Source organism: Notolabrus celidotus, chromosome 12 (genome assembly GCF_009762535.1).
Source record: "Notolabrus celidotus isolate fNotCel1 chromosome 12, fNotCel1.pri, whole genome shotgun sequence".
Taxonomy (NCBI): domain Eukaryota; kingdom Metazoa; phylum Chordata; class Actinopteri; order Labriformes; family Labridae; genus Notolabrus; species Notolabrus celidotus.
In genome coordinates this window covers 9,107,114-9,123,675 of record NC_048283.1, presented here as the reverse complement: position 1 = coordinate 9,123,675, position 16,562 = coordinate 9,107,114, and the positions used below count along the sequence as shown (strand labels likewise).

The window sequence follows — 16,562 nt, the reverse complement described above, 5'->3', positions numbered from 1 at the left end:
CATGACATTTGCCTAAAGGTGTGTCAACAGCAGAGTCCCAAGGAAGAGAGCTAACCTGACATGCCAGACTGTTTCACATATTCATGGCATTGGATATATTTCACATCTTTCTAGGCAACACCTCAAATACGTGTCTTGGAAGGGCATGCACTGAGGAGTAAAACTACAAAAAGCTAGCTGTGTCATTTTTGTAAAGAAAAAGGCCATCATAAAAAAAAAGTTGTCCAGCTCTGATAAAACTTCCGCTGCATAGCTGCATGCACGCTAATCTCTTCATTGGCCACCAATGTCTCCAGTCTTGTAGACGCTTCTTGCTTACGCCACAACTAAACCGCGCCTGTAGCTAACGCCTCTTTCTTCTTAAATGACACAAATTGGTCCAGGCATTCTCTGACCAGGAACAAGCGGAACAGCTTGAAGCTTGGCAAGATTACTAGCATATGTTATCTTTTGGTTTGGTGTATAAAGTTGTAATAGGCTTGATGACTCTGTTGCCACATATCTCAGTGATGCCTCTCTTACCTGTAACTTTGTCCCTCTTTAGTTTGATTTCTACTTATTTCTGTCAAGCTGCTGCAACAACTGAATTTCCCAGCAATCCATCAAAGACTCACCAAGAAACGCTTCACTCTAAACCACATGCTGAAGGAAAAGTCAGGGGTTAACCAAAGCTATTAGTATTTAACCTCTGGGATCACAAAAGTCTCCAAAAATATCACAGTAACCCATCGAAGAGATGTCTGGATTTCATTCTGGATCAAAGAGGTGGAGCAGCCAGCAGTAATGCTGATTGTGGACTAAAAAAATGGGTTCTGCTAACAAAATGCACTCACCCTGCTCCTACCAGAAAGAAACATGTACCCCACAGTTCACCAGAACAGAACAACACAACTCTTTCCTTCAGCCTCCTCCAGCGACACCCACGAGACTTTACGCTCACTAAAGTCTCACCTGAGCAGAAGAATTAAAGGCCCGGTTGTGCTAATCATGCAGTCAGACTGCAGCCCTGGTGTGACTCAGGAGAGTTCCACTGAGGTTCATCAGGAGTTATTACCAGAGCAGACTGCTAGTTAGTCTGAAGAGGCTGCATGGGAACCGTCAACAAACACACAGGGGAGACATTCAGTCTATAAAGAGGAACAATTGTAAAATTGAAATAAATTAGATTTCGCTCAGAAAGATGTGCACATTTACACGTCTGTGAAAATGGTCCAGAGTGAAAACATTGCGCATTATCTCAAAGGAAAGTGTGATTATGTGTTATCTGGTATGCTGTTAATGTGACTATGTTCTGGCAAAAACCCACAGGGTGATATCACATCACACTAACATGTCAATGAAATAAAAGGGAAGTTTTCTTCTTCTCAAAATGTAACAGGAGCAAAGCATCTGTGTCCTCTAATGCACCTCTCCCACAGCGAAACCATTCTTTGTTACCCAGCTGGAGATACTTTACACATTAGACATACACTGTTTATAATGTTACCTTCTTACAGTAGGAATATGGCTACAAAGAAAAACCTCCATGAAACTGATCAATGTTATTTTATCAACACTGGTATCTGTCTGGATGAATACTTTACATCTAAATTCCACATTGACTCACTCCCCACTAACAGAACTAATTTCCCCATACTCAGCAGGGAGCGGATAGTCGAAGCCATCGTCTTGTCTGTTTTGGATTAAAGAGACGTTATCTACCGAAACTCCTCTGCCTACACTCGAAAATCACTCCACTCTGTGTATCACTCCACCTTCAGATGTATCACAGGTGACAGTTATTCCACTTGTCATTGCATTTTGTACGATAAAGTTGGCTGGCCATCTTTAGCAGTACAGAAGTGACAGGCTTTGGCTGCTTTTCATTTTTAGAGCTCTTTCTGGAAATATGCCTTCCTAGTCACTATCACACTCACTCTTGTGATTAGTTAATTCTCCAAATTCCACAGGCAAACATTTTTTTTTTAAAACATCCTTTAGCTATAGTGCAGCATCTATTGAGACACCTCACAACACACATTAAAATTCAACACATTTGTTGTCATAAGTCGGTTTAAAACAATGATCAAGATCTACTTTGAAGTAGTTGTTCAAGAATGTAACTGATTTCAACTGTACTCTCTGTCCTCTGCTTGCTTCTCTTTTTTCTTTTTTTTTTTTGCTACTAATAATTAATACAAAAAAATGATCAGCCTTTTTTGTGTTTGTGTTTTTTTGTTTATGTATATATGAACTTTACTCTCAACGTCATTGTAAATGAGGGCATGCTGTCACTGACTCCTCAAAACTAAACAATCAATCAATAAGTCGATCAAGCTTTATTCATTGAGCTCCTTTCATACAAATTAAATTAAATCTAAAGTCCTCTACAGCAATTGAAATAAATAAAAAAATCTAATATATATTGACTAAACATAAAACAGAAATTGATTTAGGAATAGAGACTAATGCACACCAATTGCAATAGAATGCATATGATAAAACTAATGAATAAATAAAAGATAGAAAAAATTGTTAAGATAATAAAAAAGGCAAAGATAAAAGTCTAAACTAAAAAGCACTAAAAATAGCAATAAAAAAACAAATAAACAAAAAATATAGTAATAATAATAATAATAATAATAATAATAATAATAATTACTATAATAATAATAATAATAATAATAATAATAATAATAATAATAATAATAATAATAATAAAGGTTGAAAAATAATATGACCAACACTTGATTCATTAGTTTTGTCCCTGTTGTCAAAGCAGGCCAAAGTTGCAATATCCTCTATATCCTCTACTGATTTTATGCCAAACCAAAGTCTGAAAGCCAGAAACATGGAGCTACAGGTCACATTTAGATCAAAAACAATGTAGTGGATGAAGCACCAGATTTAGAATGTTCAGCCAAGCAATCTTTTTACAGTGTGCACCGGGATTAAGTACTCTGAGGACCTTTGATTGAGTCATCACACAAGTCCATTAAAATGTAATGAGACAGGTAATGCCAGCTTGATGTCCTCCTTGATGATGTGTTTTATGGTCTGCTGTTGCTTTGAATCAATTTTATGACTTCAAAATAAACAAAAGCTCCACAACACAAACACAGTAAAACAAATACGGGGGGTTCAAGCTGTGCAGAGTCATAGGACAGCTATCCATCAATACACAAGATACTATTCTTTTTTGAGCACTGATATGAATTATTTTACATTTCAGCATGCCTGAAGTCAGTGTGTTTTTGGACTACAGTATACGAGACAGGGCACGTAATGATGAGTTGATTTATCACACCACTATCTAAAAGAGTCAAAGTGAAAGTTGAAAAAGATTGAAAGAGGAGGAGAAGAGTAATAAAATTTCAGAAGTGAAACGAGGGGACTCAATCTGGTCTCAAAGTCCTCGTTAATCATTCTTGTAGTCTCTCAGAGGACAAGCTAAAAGTCACACAGTTCTGAAAAACTGTTGATAGAGGATTCTGATGATGAGAAACATACCTCACATTATGCAGCCTACGCAGACATGCTAAAAAAAAGCCCCCCTATGATGCTAACTAGCTGTGACTGTGCCAAATAATAATTAAAGCTTCATGAAACAACAGCTTGTGGGAAATATGGCTAAAGCTAACATTGGCAGAAACACACGGAGCTTCTTTGGTCCTGAGAATTGGCTCAGACACCAGAACATGCCAGTCTGCCTGTTGAGCAGCATCAGGAGATCGTTGGTTCCTTTGAAGTGTTTTGCTCAGCTGCATTTAAGGGAATCTAATTTGTTTACTTGGCACAAAGTTGAAGAAAAAAAAAAGCAGTTGCCTCAGCCTTGGTATGCCCGTTAGCTGAAAACCACATAAAAGTGGAGGATTTGGTCATTGTGTTTGGTTTAACTCCCGTAGAATGAATTCACAGGAAACTCATTACAATGACCACAGGCAAATGTCTGAGCATCATAGTTCTAAGTAACAGACTGTGTTGTTGGAAGCATTTCTTTTGTCTTTGTTACTGTTATATTGCTCTTGTTTGTCTGTCTTTGTTTTACAAGTTAAAGAGGAGATGTCAGTGTGGTGAGATCCAGACAACAGAAAGGTCTGAACAAGCTTATCTGACGAGCTGCTTGTTGTGTGACTGAATCAGGTGGGGTTTAAAGTGGCATGGTATGAGGTACTTGTCAAACAGAAGTGTACTACCAAAAGGGGATGCCGGTCAGCTCGGCCCTTTGTTAAGAAACAGGATAAAGAACAGGCGTGGAAGCTAGGCTATCAACCGCTGATAAAGGGGTAGACTTTACCACGAAATATAGCTAATTTTAGAATCCAACCCAAACACTAATGTCGGCATTAATATACGATGATACACATATATGTTCCTTCACTATCTAAAGTACCTCAGACCTCTTTAAAAAAAGAAACAAAAAGCTGAACTTTTCCTTTAAAAGGTGCAGTTGGCAGGAATGGGGTTAAAAAATAATAATTTTCTGCTGGGTTTGGAAAAAAGTCATAATACCCATCGGTACTCATCAGTAATTGAAGTAATTTGAGATTATGGCCAAATCTCTGTGTTTTTCAATGCCTTTGTATCAAGCAATGTTATTATTCCCCTTCGTTCCCGTTATCACAGTTATCAGAGCTACTCTTCGACCCTCTGTCCTGATTGGTCGAGTGGCGGACCCTACTAGGTTGTCCTGATTGGCTGGGAAACTACTACTTCCTCACAGAACAAGCACGAAAAGTAGGGGGAATCTGGTGGGGTGGGGTCGTGCTGACATTCAAAATCTCTCTCCAAACTGATGTTTATATCACGACTACCAACAGCAGCTTTAAACGCAATTCATGCATGAAAGAATCTGTGTATGCACATTTCTCTATCACTTCCTTCTTCTTTATACAACACTAAGTATATAACACTATAAATGACCAATATATTCAAACACAGTATATATAGTTTGCAAAAAGGCATAAAAGATGCAGTGGCCCAAGAAACAGAGATGATTACAGGGTTACACTGAGCACAAGTTCAGAGTCAAATATTTGTTTTCCTTTTTGGGCATTGAGTAATTTGAGCAACGTTACAATTTCAAAGATTTATAGTTTTTTTGTACTTCTACAGGTTTTCAGCTTACTTAATATCAGGTGAGAATACTCCTATAAATGCACTAAGATCAATAGAATAGAATCAAGAACAGCCACTTCTTTCAAGTGTACTCAATTTGACCAGCAGGGACTGTGACAGATTGCACTTCTTAAAGCACTCATACAAAGACAGAAGTAGTCGAATCAATCTGAGATGGAAACAGAAACATGTCTGAATTGTGGGAAATAAATATGGTTCATTTAAAAACACTGATTTGCAACATATTGAAACTTTTGCTTGGCCGGTGAGTTCTGAAAAGCACATCATCTACATCAACAATCATGCAAGTATAACGTGAACTTTGACGACACTGATGTAAAAGATGTAAAATGTGCTAATTTAATGTAAAGATGACCCTTAGACTAAAAAAATATATATATCCCTCCCTTTGCCCCCAGCAAAAATGTTTCTGTTTATTTGGGTTTTAAATAATAAACGTACCATTGACTTAGAGTGCTGTGTTTCCCCAGGAGTTTTTTCTTAAGGAGCATTTCCTTAAGTGGTGATTCTGATAAAATTAGGACATTAGAACATTTCCTTAGGCTCTTGGCGAGCTTGGTGAACCATTGCATCTGACAATCTGTGTATTGAGCTAGAAAGTTTGTTTTTTTCTGAGGCAGACATGTAAGTAAGTAAACTGCACAAGGTTCTTCACTTTAAAAATGATGATATCCTGGGACACATGAGCGTCTTTTCTGGTGTGCAGCAGAATCTCCGTGTAGTTGCAGTTCATTTGTATCTTAAAACAGTGTATCTGTGAACGGCTAACTCCCTGGTGTTTGTGTTCCTCTGCTGGCATCTATTTCTTTCGACTTATTTTGCACAGAGAACCAGGATGCCAAATTACCATGCAGCCAAAGAAACCACTTTACCAACTTTAATAATGAGCATGTATTAAAAGGTGTGCTATTTTTAGAAAAAAAAAAAAAAGACTGAACGCAGACTAAAACACAAGCTGCCAAAAGCCTCATCATTAGATTTAAAAGCAATCTGGCATCTGATCACATCATGCAAGACAACAAATAGCCCCACCACCAGGACGTGTAAATAATTTACCAGCCATGGTGTGTGACCAAAAGGCCCATATTTCCACCAGTAACTCATGTCTTCTTGTCCCAGAGGAGATAGAGGGAGAAGTCTGGTCTTTTGAAGGCACGAGGAAGTGAGGCTAAGGGATTGTGGCAGATCACAGCCGTGACAAAGGGCAACGTGGAGTGTAAATCTGTGTTTGCTGTCTTTATGATTGGTGACAGTGTGGCTTTTGGTCAGTGGCTGCCATTACAGTCCATCTCTGCCGGCAGCTACAGGTCCACTCACAGTTAATAGTCGTCTGCATTCACTGGATCGACCGGCCAATGGGAGACAGAAAAACGTTAAAGCCTTTCTCCTTCCTGCTTTTCAATCCAGACATTTATCTTTGGTAGTGTGTGAGAGTGACTGAGGAAGCTAGAGGTTGATAACAAGAGGGCTTTTTTTTTGTTCTGAAGCAGGTATCCTAATTGCCTCTGACACAGCTTAAAATACTGTTTTGGATTTGACAAGAAATCTACCAATAATTTATTGTCGTACTTAATATGTAACCTAAGCTTCCACTACAAATTACTGTTTGAGGGGAGATAGAGAAGAAGAAGAATAGTGTTGTGCCAGCAGTGAGTGTTAACCTACAAGCCCAATGTTAACTGTATATGAGAAATTAGTTCAACAGTTACAGAATAATTTACCTCAGTTGGAAAAAATGCCAAGAGTTTGGGGATTTCATCATCCTCATAACACACCGTTAAAAGATTCAAAGAATCCTGGGAAATCTCTGTAAAAAAGGTACAAGGCTAGAAACCAGTACAGCATAGCTATGATCTCTGGGTCACCAAGTAGCTTTGCACCAAAAAACAGACATGACTCTGTAGTGGAGATCACTGCATGGACTCAAAATCACATTATCTGAATACACTTTATCCCTGCATCCACAAATACAGGTTAAATTGTACCATGTAAAGAGTATAGCATGATCCAGAAACGCTGAATTCTAGATCCAAGCCCATTTAAGATGGACTGAGAGGAAGTTTGAAAATTGCTGTCTTTCTGGAAACATGGATGCCCTACCCTCAGCTCAAAGTGGGAGAAGGACCATCAGACTTCTTATTTGTGATGGTATAAGGATGCATAAGAGCCCATTGCATGGTTACTTTACACACTTCGGAAGACACCATTCATTCTGAACAATACAGGAACATATGCTAACAAGCTAAACATTACAACAAATATTGCACTTGCACTGTTACTTGTTTTGTCTAATGTTCAAGTCTAGGTATCAGCAATAGGAAGCAGAAACTAATATTCTCCACTGAAAACTGAAGGTTTCAGAGATGTTTGGTGAAGTTAAATCCCATTAGAACTCTTAATGGCTTCAACACTTCCAGTAAATGAGAGGTTGCTTATCTCAATAAGATAAAAGCACATCATAAACAAACTGTTTGTGTTCTTAGCCCTAATTATAAACTCCAGCTGCTCCCTAGTGGAATCGATGTGAGCACAACAGTTGGCTTTATAACATCTATTCCCACTGTGCAGTGTGAGCATGTGCACACCAAACATGTCAAATACAGTCACAATGTGTTTACTCAGTACATAATAACTTGAGTAAACATGTGTTTTGAAATGCTAACTGCGGTAAATATAGTTGGCAGACAAATCTTTAGAAACCGTAAGTCTTGTGACGCGCTGTCATAACAGGCAGTGGATTGGTGTAATTACAGCTTAGCATCTACAGTATGACTTTGTCAGTCATAATAACACAGTGGATTTTGTATGCTTTGTGTAATTACGCTCCATTACATAAAAGTCATTTTACTACAACTGCTGGGGAACATGGCTGTGACATAACCCAGGAGTAATCTCTGCTTTTCATGGAGCCAAAAACCAACAACAAAGTGGTTCAGAAAGCAAACCACACAAACACACACACACACTCACAAAAAAAAGTATCCCAGTGAGCACTTTGTTCAGCTTCCACTCAATACCAGCCTCGTATCAAAACTGGCAAACCTCAGTTGCTCCTGAAGTCATCATTACAAACTCAGTCAATGAAAGGGCCATGGCCTCTTTTTTGCTTCCTCTTTCTCTCAATTCTGTCCACCTAAAAACATCCCTCAGACCCCTCCCCTCTCCTCTTCCCTTTATTTATCACATTTTCTGCCCCTTAGAGACCTTTCACACAGCCAGGGAATCCCATCAGTCGGTAACACGCCGTGGCTGGCAGCCACACAGGAAGCTTTTGATTCCTGCTGGAGTGTCCCCAGCTTTGGAAAACTGTCAAACTCAGCGGACACAATGTTGGTGGAGAAGCACTATAGCAAAGCTTAAAATCAATCCAGCATGGAGAGCTGAAAACTTCATTATGTGAGGGTGATGGTTACCGACAAGTTAGACTAAAACTTTAAAGTGAGTTACAGAAAAGAAAAAAAAAAGTTGTAGATTCGATTTGTCCAACAGGGATAAAGAGAGAAACAGCTCTCTTACCGAGTTCAGGTCCAGGCTACTCTCCACCCACTCCTTAGCATCGTTATATTCATCCATCAGTCCCATGATATACAGTGTGTCCAATGAGTCAATGATAGAAGCTCCTCTCAGGCCACCTGAAAAACACAGAAGACAATTCAGTTATTTTCCGATAGAGACATGAGGTGCAGCAAAGGAAGGACTCACACGGAGTGGCAGAAAGGCAAACAGACACAATTTATTATTGAATAAAGAGAGGTTGAACAAACAAAAGGCAAAAAAAGGATTGTGAACTCATTGAGAAGCTGAGGCAAAGCTGAGTTGAAAGCTTTATTCAGTGTTTGTTGAGATGGCACACAAGGGCCCTGTGTAGCAGGACAACCTGTTGTTGCTAGTGGCTGATCAGAATGGTACAAAGCCCCATTTCTGCAAGGCTAAAGATAAAAGAGGGAATGTAGGCCTTGATGAAAAAGACCAATTATGAATGTGAAGTCCTAATAGTGAGATAGTGAGTCATAATAGTGAGATAGTAAGTCATAATAATGAGATAAAAGGTATAAGTATGGGATAGTAAGTCATGATTAGGTATTACAAAGACAAATTATGCGATTACAAGCTGAAATAATGACATTCTGACTTAAATTGATATGAAAAAGGTCAAAATAATCAGATAAACAGTCAAAATTACCATTGTTAGTCAGTTTTTAGATTAAAAAGTCATTATTTTGAGATTAAATATTCAAAATTCAAAAAAAAAAAAGTAGAAATTATGAGATACTTACTCAAAATTATGAGATACAAAGTCGAAATAATGGGATACTAATTTAAAATAATATGAAAAAGGTCAAAATAATGAAATAAACAGTCCAAATTATGACATTAAAAGTCATTATTATGACATAAAAAGTTTAAATTATGGGACAAAAATCAAACGATCTCATAATTATGACTTTTTTTCTTAATTATAATTAGATAATTACTCATTAAGGCCAAGTCTCTTTTTTTTAACTTGCTGTAATGAGCTTCCATTAAATGATGTCTTAACATTCTGACAGAGGTTTGCTGTGCTGCTTCAGTATCTAACTTTAATTTTGCATGATTTTCATATTGCATGACTCATGTTCAACTTGTGGTGTTAACAAAAATCCAAGATGCTCCCATGTCTTTGCTTTCAGTTTTGCTGGCAGCGGGTAGAGTTTCTCAGCCATGCTTGTTTGTTTTGATTTGAGACGTGCGCTGCATCATGTGGTGAGGCTTTGGCTTTATCTTGCACTGACTGCATCATGGGCAACGTGTCTTTTAAAAACTGCCATCGCAGCATGTGCTGCTGTATCAATTCTGTAATGTGCTTTGATGCATGTATTGGCCTGATATGCCTCTAATAGTCAGTAACGTCATAGTCAGGAAACAGAGGACATTTTAAGTCTTACCAAGTTTACTGTTAACCCTTTCAAGACAAGCATGTCCATCACAAATATCACTTTATATTCAGTATTTTTACATAAAGGGACTCAACATGGATAATCCCAGTTTTGCATGCTACGGTTCCGTGAAATTAACTTCAGTTATTCAGTACAAAGGCAAAGACTGATAACCATTTATGATGCAATCTGGTTATACTCTCTGAAACAGTCCAATGAATATGTCATATACCAAGCAGTATTCTGATAAGTGATGAATTCTGCTGCACAATACATTTCTATGATGCTAAGACCAACTTTGCGTTCATATGAAATGTAGTAACAGAGCAAAATCCTTCAAAGACTGCCCAGAGAGGAGCGTCTATGTGCTCACTGCTCGACAGGGGACATAGAGACAGAGATGCACTTCCTCCTCCACTGTAGCAAGTTCTCTTTACTAAGAGATTCCCACTACAGGGAAAATAGTAACAAACTTCCCAACATTAACCCCAGAAGAGAAACTGTCAGTTCTCCTGGGGGAAGGGTCAGCAGCTCCTCTGGCTACTAAATATGTGTCTGCCTGTCACAGCCTGAGGGACGCACCATCCCATAATACATGATTTTAGGTGAAGGTTTTATGAGCATACCGCATCAAGTGAGGACATTGAGATATGCTGTATGGGTGACACCATCGTTCATTAATGCGTATAAAATATGTAATATATATAATATGTAATGGATATATATGTAATGTATATGTATGAATTGTATGTGCTTTGGCAACAACATGTCTTTGTTCACGCCAATGAAGCAAATTTAATTTAACTTAATTTAATTGACTTCAAAAAGGAAAGAAAATAAAGAGAAAAGTAAAAACCTGACAACTCATTAGGCTCTTGACTGTTACATTAGATATTATTCAAAGGAAGATAAGTGCTTAGATTTGACCCCAAACTTTGAATGTTGTGATTAACATGACAGCATGTGATACAAAGCATGAACATTAAAGCGTCTCACATGCTGAGTGTCTGTAATTGCTGCAGTGAAGACGAATGATCACACGGATACAGCTTCATGTGGTCAAGGTAAAAAAAACATCTTCCCTGCAAGATTAAAAGCATCAGCTACAAAGCATCAGTCGCTGTACTGTAACATGAAAGTCAAGTCATTTAGGAGGCAGACACCACAGGCGGTAACATAAAAAAAGTGATACATTGATTAGAGCGCTCATTTAACAGCTGCTCCTGGATTACATCACTGTGTGTGTATATGTGTGTGTGTGTGTGTGTACAGTTACTCTGCGTACGAATATCTATGTCCTCATGAATCTCATTTAATTTCTTCCTACAAGCTAAATGAGGAATGCTGAGGGGTGTTTATCCCGTCATGGTGGCCTTTTGAAACATTGCATAGTCCTTCTTCATTCTCATAAAACCCGATATTATGCAAAGGCTGCTGAAGCAAAAAATAAACACAACCCTTAATGAATTACAGTAAAAGAGATTCAGGGCTAATTGTGTGTTGGAAACTTAATAATAAGAAACTGGGATTAAATAGACTGTAAACTAAAGTGCTCTGAGGCTAACGCTGCAGATTACTTGGAAAAAATGCAATAGGGTGGAAACTGACCTGGTTAAATGAGAAAAGTGGTGACGACTCTTTACGTTCACCCCTGAGAAGAGCCTTACTCACAATAGATGGCGGGATTGATAATGATGCAACCACGTAGCAACCTGACATATCAAAGTCTTTCATCAGGAGTTACTGTTGAAGCTTTCTGAATATGCAAATGAGAACCATACCTCCAGGCGACAAAACACAAGTGTGGAGAATGAAATCAGTCTCTCTTGCCAGTTTTACAAAAACAGCATTGTTGCATTTCAGTACAGCTGCAACTGGCAGTTATTTCTCTTATGGTTTATTGTTTGGTCTGTTAAGTGTTGGTAAATGTGTGGTGTTGTATTGTTAAATGTCAAGGATCATAAAAAAAGATGCACACAGCTTTCCTGCAAAAACAATATTGGTGGGTGTGCTGGTGGCCTTGCGATCTAAGTGTGCTCCATATACAGAGGCTATAGTCCTCTTGGCAGAGGTCACTGGTTTGATTCCTGGCAGCGACCTTTTGCTGCATGTCTTTCCCTACTCTCTGCTTCCAGTTTCCTCTTTAGCTGTCCTATCAATAGAAGGTGAAAATGCACAAAAAATATAACTTAAAAAAAACAAAAAAAAAAAACAGTATAGGTCTTGAATAAAAAGCAACCTTGATTATGAGACGATTGAGTCTTTTCAAAATCAATTATAGGAAAAATGTGACATCATATCCCAGTTTAGTGCTGGCTGTTTAATTTATCTGCTATTTTGAGAACCATAATCTTAAAATCTGCATCATAACTACGACTACGCCTCAGTTGAAGAGGAACTAGGCATATTTTGGTGCCACTTGGTTCAATCACTCTCCTCTCTGGCCCTATAGCAGTGAGTGACAGTGGGCCTCAGTCATAAGGGGTACACTTGCTTTATATATAAGTGGGGCTGTCCATTGATGTGAACAATCACTGTTATTTAAAAGTCTACACTACTATACTTTTTCAGGTTTACTCCAAGGGAAATAATCTTTATATTCGGGTCAGAGTGGGACATTTAAAATAGAATTGTCTTGATCTGAACTTTCAATGCCAACTCAATCCCAACAAATGAAAACACTGTTCACTGAACATAGTGTAAAGCTGATTAAATCTGTTGTTCCTTTAGAATTAATTATATGGTCTTTGATAAAAAGGTCTAAATTTGATGTAACGTGTATATCCCTTCTGCTTAAAGTCATAAAATCAAAGACAAACAGGGAAAAACTGTTGTTGAATACTTTCATTATCATAACCAATATACATACTTTATACTACTCTTATGATGAAGGCCATACAATCAGACTATTCACTGCAATGGAAAGCTAACTACAGTGATCTAAACAACTTTGGACAAACATCAAATGCATCACTGTTGATGCCAATGATCGAGCCAGCTTCTGTTATAAACTCTACTGTTAACCCCTTCAAGGATTTTCATTCACACATATTCCCTTGACAAGCCATACTGTGCGTACACTATCTGTGGCTACGCCTACAATATTACCATAAAAGCATCACTCTCACTTCCAATGACCTAAAGATCTCATCTCTAAAATGTTGTGGATCAAATGACGCGGTCAGCCAGGATGCCGAAGGCCACATGGGACAGAGATCAATGACTTGGCATGACTGAGTGATGGCTGCCATATGCTTGAGCTATAAAACCAGCCCTATAAATAGAACACAGCGCATGCTGTTTGAAGCTATGTATGCCTGTGAAATCTCCTGTAGAGCTGCATACATTATCAGGTATGCTTCTCATTAGCTTTTCTCTGCTGTCAAGGTTCCCGTGCTGCAGTTTGACGATTCAGTTCAGTAATAAAACACATCCCCGTCGTCCTTCAGAGGCTGGATTCAGAGGGGTTTGCCTGCTGGCAGATCACCTCATATTTACAGCGAGAGGGCAGTAGTAGCCTGAAGCAAGACATATGTAGTCCAAATAACCATCTGCCGAGGTTGTTAGCCTTGACCCCGTCCATACTGTAAGCTCTGTCAGATGTATGTTGGTGTGTAACGCGAGAGAGATTTCCTTTCATGTTGGGAAAAGAGGAAGGAAATCAAACATACTTTCAGGATGTAACTCAAAGTTTGACTTCCATCTGGGGAGGGAGTTCTTTCAGTGTGCTTCTTAGGCTGCATAGATATCTCTATTGGATGACAAATAGCGATGGTGAAAACTGAGAAATGGGAGAAGTCAGATATCTAATGCACTCTGGTTATCCAACCCCCAGAGGTAGCTCTCTGAGGCTGCAGGCAAAAGAGTCGAGTGTGGAAAATTCCCATTGAAAACAGCAGCAAAGCTAAGATGATTGATTGACTCTGAGGATAGACGGAGCAGATCAATCCATCATGGTGAACTCCTTCAGCTCGCATGGTCTAAGAACCTATTTATTTCTGTAGCCCTTTGCTATAAATGAAAGGAGGCCCGAGGGATCCTCAAGAGACGGGGTTATAGGTGCATTCTATTGTGTATTTATAAAGACGGATAAACATGAACACACTGACGTGATGAAGGTTCATTTCAATTTGCATTCTAATGCTAAGTCTTCCATTGTTCTTTTAGCGTGATACCCAGTGCCTCTTTAAGCTAAAAAAAATACTACACACAATCCTTTTATCAGACTGAGGATGCATTAGATAATCACTTATCCTAAAGGTATGAGAGGGGTACAATGCAGAGTTATATTTGAACACTTAGTCAGCTCGACTTCCTTCATATCAACCAATTAAGTAACAGGAAATATAATGTATCAGTGTAAATACAGGAGTAGCAGCCTACAGCAAACCTACCTACAGACAAGGCTGGAGTAGTAACTGGGCAAGCTAGCAGCTACCCTGTGTAGTCAACTGCATTCTTACTGGTTTTGTTAACATGATTAATTATAAACATGTAAAGTAATTAACTGAAAATAACCCATTAATAAATATATACATTTTTGCATATTGCTGCATTACTCAGCATTCAATTGTGTCTGACTACAGGGGTTTTTATTTTATAGTGATGTTTAATATATATGTATATCAGTAGGCTCATACACAGTTGTTGAACGTCAATAGTATCTGGATGTTCAAGATAATGTTAGCTTTGTCAGGTCTGCTGTGTGGTGTCAAATCCTTTGCATGTGCACATACTGTACATCTGGCCAATGATGCTGATTCTGATTCCAATGGACAACACTGACCAAGCTCAATCCTGCAATACTGTCTAAGCTTGTTGACAGTTCTTCAAAGGGGCATTGTGCATAATCCATACACTGTAAGAAACATGGACTTAAGCCTGCATTATACTTCTGCATTGATCCTACAAGCAATGAAATGCACAACCGATGGACAGCGATTCAGAAAGTGCTGTAAATGCAGGAAATACAATGCCGTCAAGCGGACCAATCACAGCATGCAGTCTGAATTGATTCAATGCTTACACTTTGGAGGAGCTGCACGCCGGCTACTTGCATAGGTATGGGGGCTACGCAGACCTATGGCGTTGACTATGCTGTCAATTTCAAGGCAGAAGAATAAACCAGGCTTTAGTCTCCCACTGATTTCTGGAGAGGCACTTTAAAGCAAGATGGCGCAGACCATAATGGATATAATGGCTCCAACTAACTGCCCAATAAGAGGCAAAGAGGTGAAGATGGGGCTGTAGCCAAGCAACCTGCCATCAGCTACAACGTATCCAACTACACTTATACACTGGTCTCATTTTTGAACACTGGAGTTAACTGCTTGATATTAATGTAGTTGGAGAATACCAATTTTAGATTGTATCAGAATGACATGCATGATCCTAATTAAGCTGTGTTTCCTTAATGGGAGGGTGATATAGAACACACGCATTACACTGAAGTCAGTCAGTGGAGGGCTTGTAGGTGCTCCATTGAACAGGTCAACGGGGACAAAATTGCATCCCTTGTACAAAACAAAGAACAGCCAGGCTACTGGCTGAAAGAAACCACAACATAACTAGACAGAGACTAACAACTATTCGTATTACAGAAACCTTTGTTTAAATGTCAAATGTTCCATATTGAAGGATTCTCACAGTAATGGTCTAATAACCTGAAGAATTCAAATCTGATCTCTGAGAATAAAAAGGGCAGTTCATTAAAAGAGAGGACACAAAACAGAGAATATCCAATATAAAGACATTATCTCATCCCTGTTAAACATGAACTTGATACATTCATTTCACTTAATTGCATTCTTACAGCTGAGAAGGTGAACGAACACACAGACACGCACACTCAATTGAGCATTAGAATTAGAAGATAGAAATTATGCAGATGTATTTGTAAGTGAGAAATGTGCACCTGAACCAGCATTGTGTGTTTGTGTGTGCATGTGTGTGGTAGTGCTGTGTGTATGTGTAGGCACGCAGAGAACAAGGAAAGCCGATAGTGAGACATTGGCGGGTGGATGTTCATTAATCACAGCTGTCACAGGCCAGTCAGTGTCGGTCAGGAGGGTTACATTAGACGACCAGCGTCCACATGATCAATCACTCGCTTCAGTTAGTTTATGTGTTGTGATATTACCGGCCTTGCTCTCTCTTCTCTCTGAGTGTACACACAAACACACTCACACACAGCTGATATATATGTGTATATATATATATATATATATATACGTCTCAGGGTAAACTGCTTCTTTATATTGGATCCCTCTGGAGACAGATCAGAGGCAACATTTCTGCTCTAATTTAATTTAACCAGCATTGCTGCGCGATGGGCATGCAAAGTATATGCTAATATTCCTGAAAAGCAATCCTATGTTCTCTGTAAATTACATTGACTAAGTACATTAAAAGTGCAATAAAGTTAACCAGATAAGAATAATTAGATTTTGGAGATGGAGAGTTTTAATATACCCACGGGAAACCGGATTTCAATCAGAGCGACACTTCACTCAGCTCTGCTTGCGACTC

The 16,562-nt window shown here is 38.7% G+C and overlaps 1 protein-coding gene across 2 annotated transcripts in view; it reads right to left on the bottom strand.

Annotated features, from left to right (window-relative positions):
• LOC117823331 (mannosyl-oligosaccharide 1,2-alpha-mannosidase IA) overlaps nt 1-16,562 on the bottom strand; it is a 292,819-nt gene that overhangs the window by 121,463 nt on the left and 154,794 nt on the right. For both annotated transcript variants that reach the window (XM_034698484.1, XM_034698485.1), the window contains exon 3: nt 8,635-8,750. In XM_034698484.1, coding sequence (XP_034554375.1) covers nt 8,635-8,750 — 116 coding nt within the window. The remainder of the gene's footprint in view (nt 1-8,634; nt 8,751-16,562) is intronic.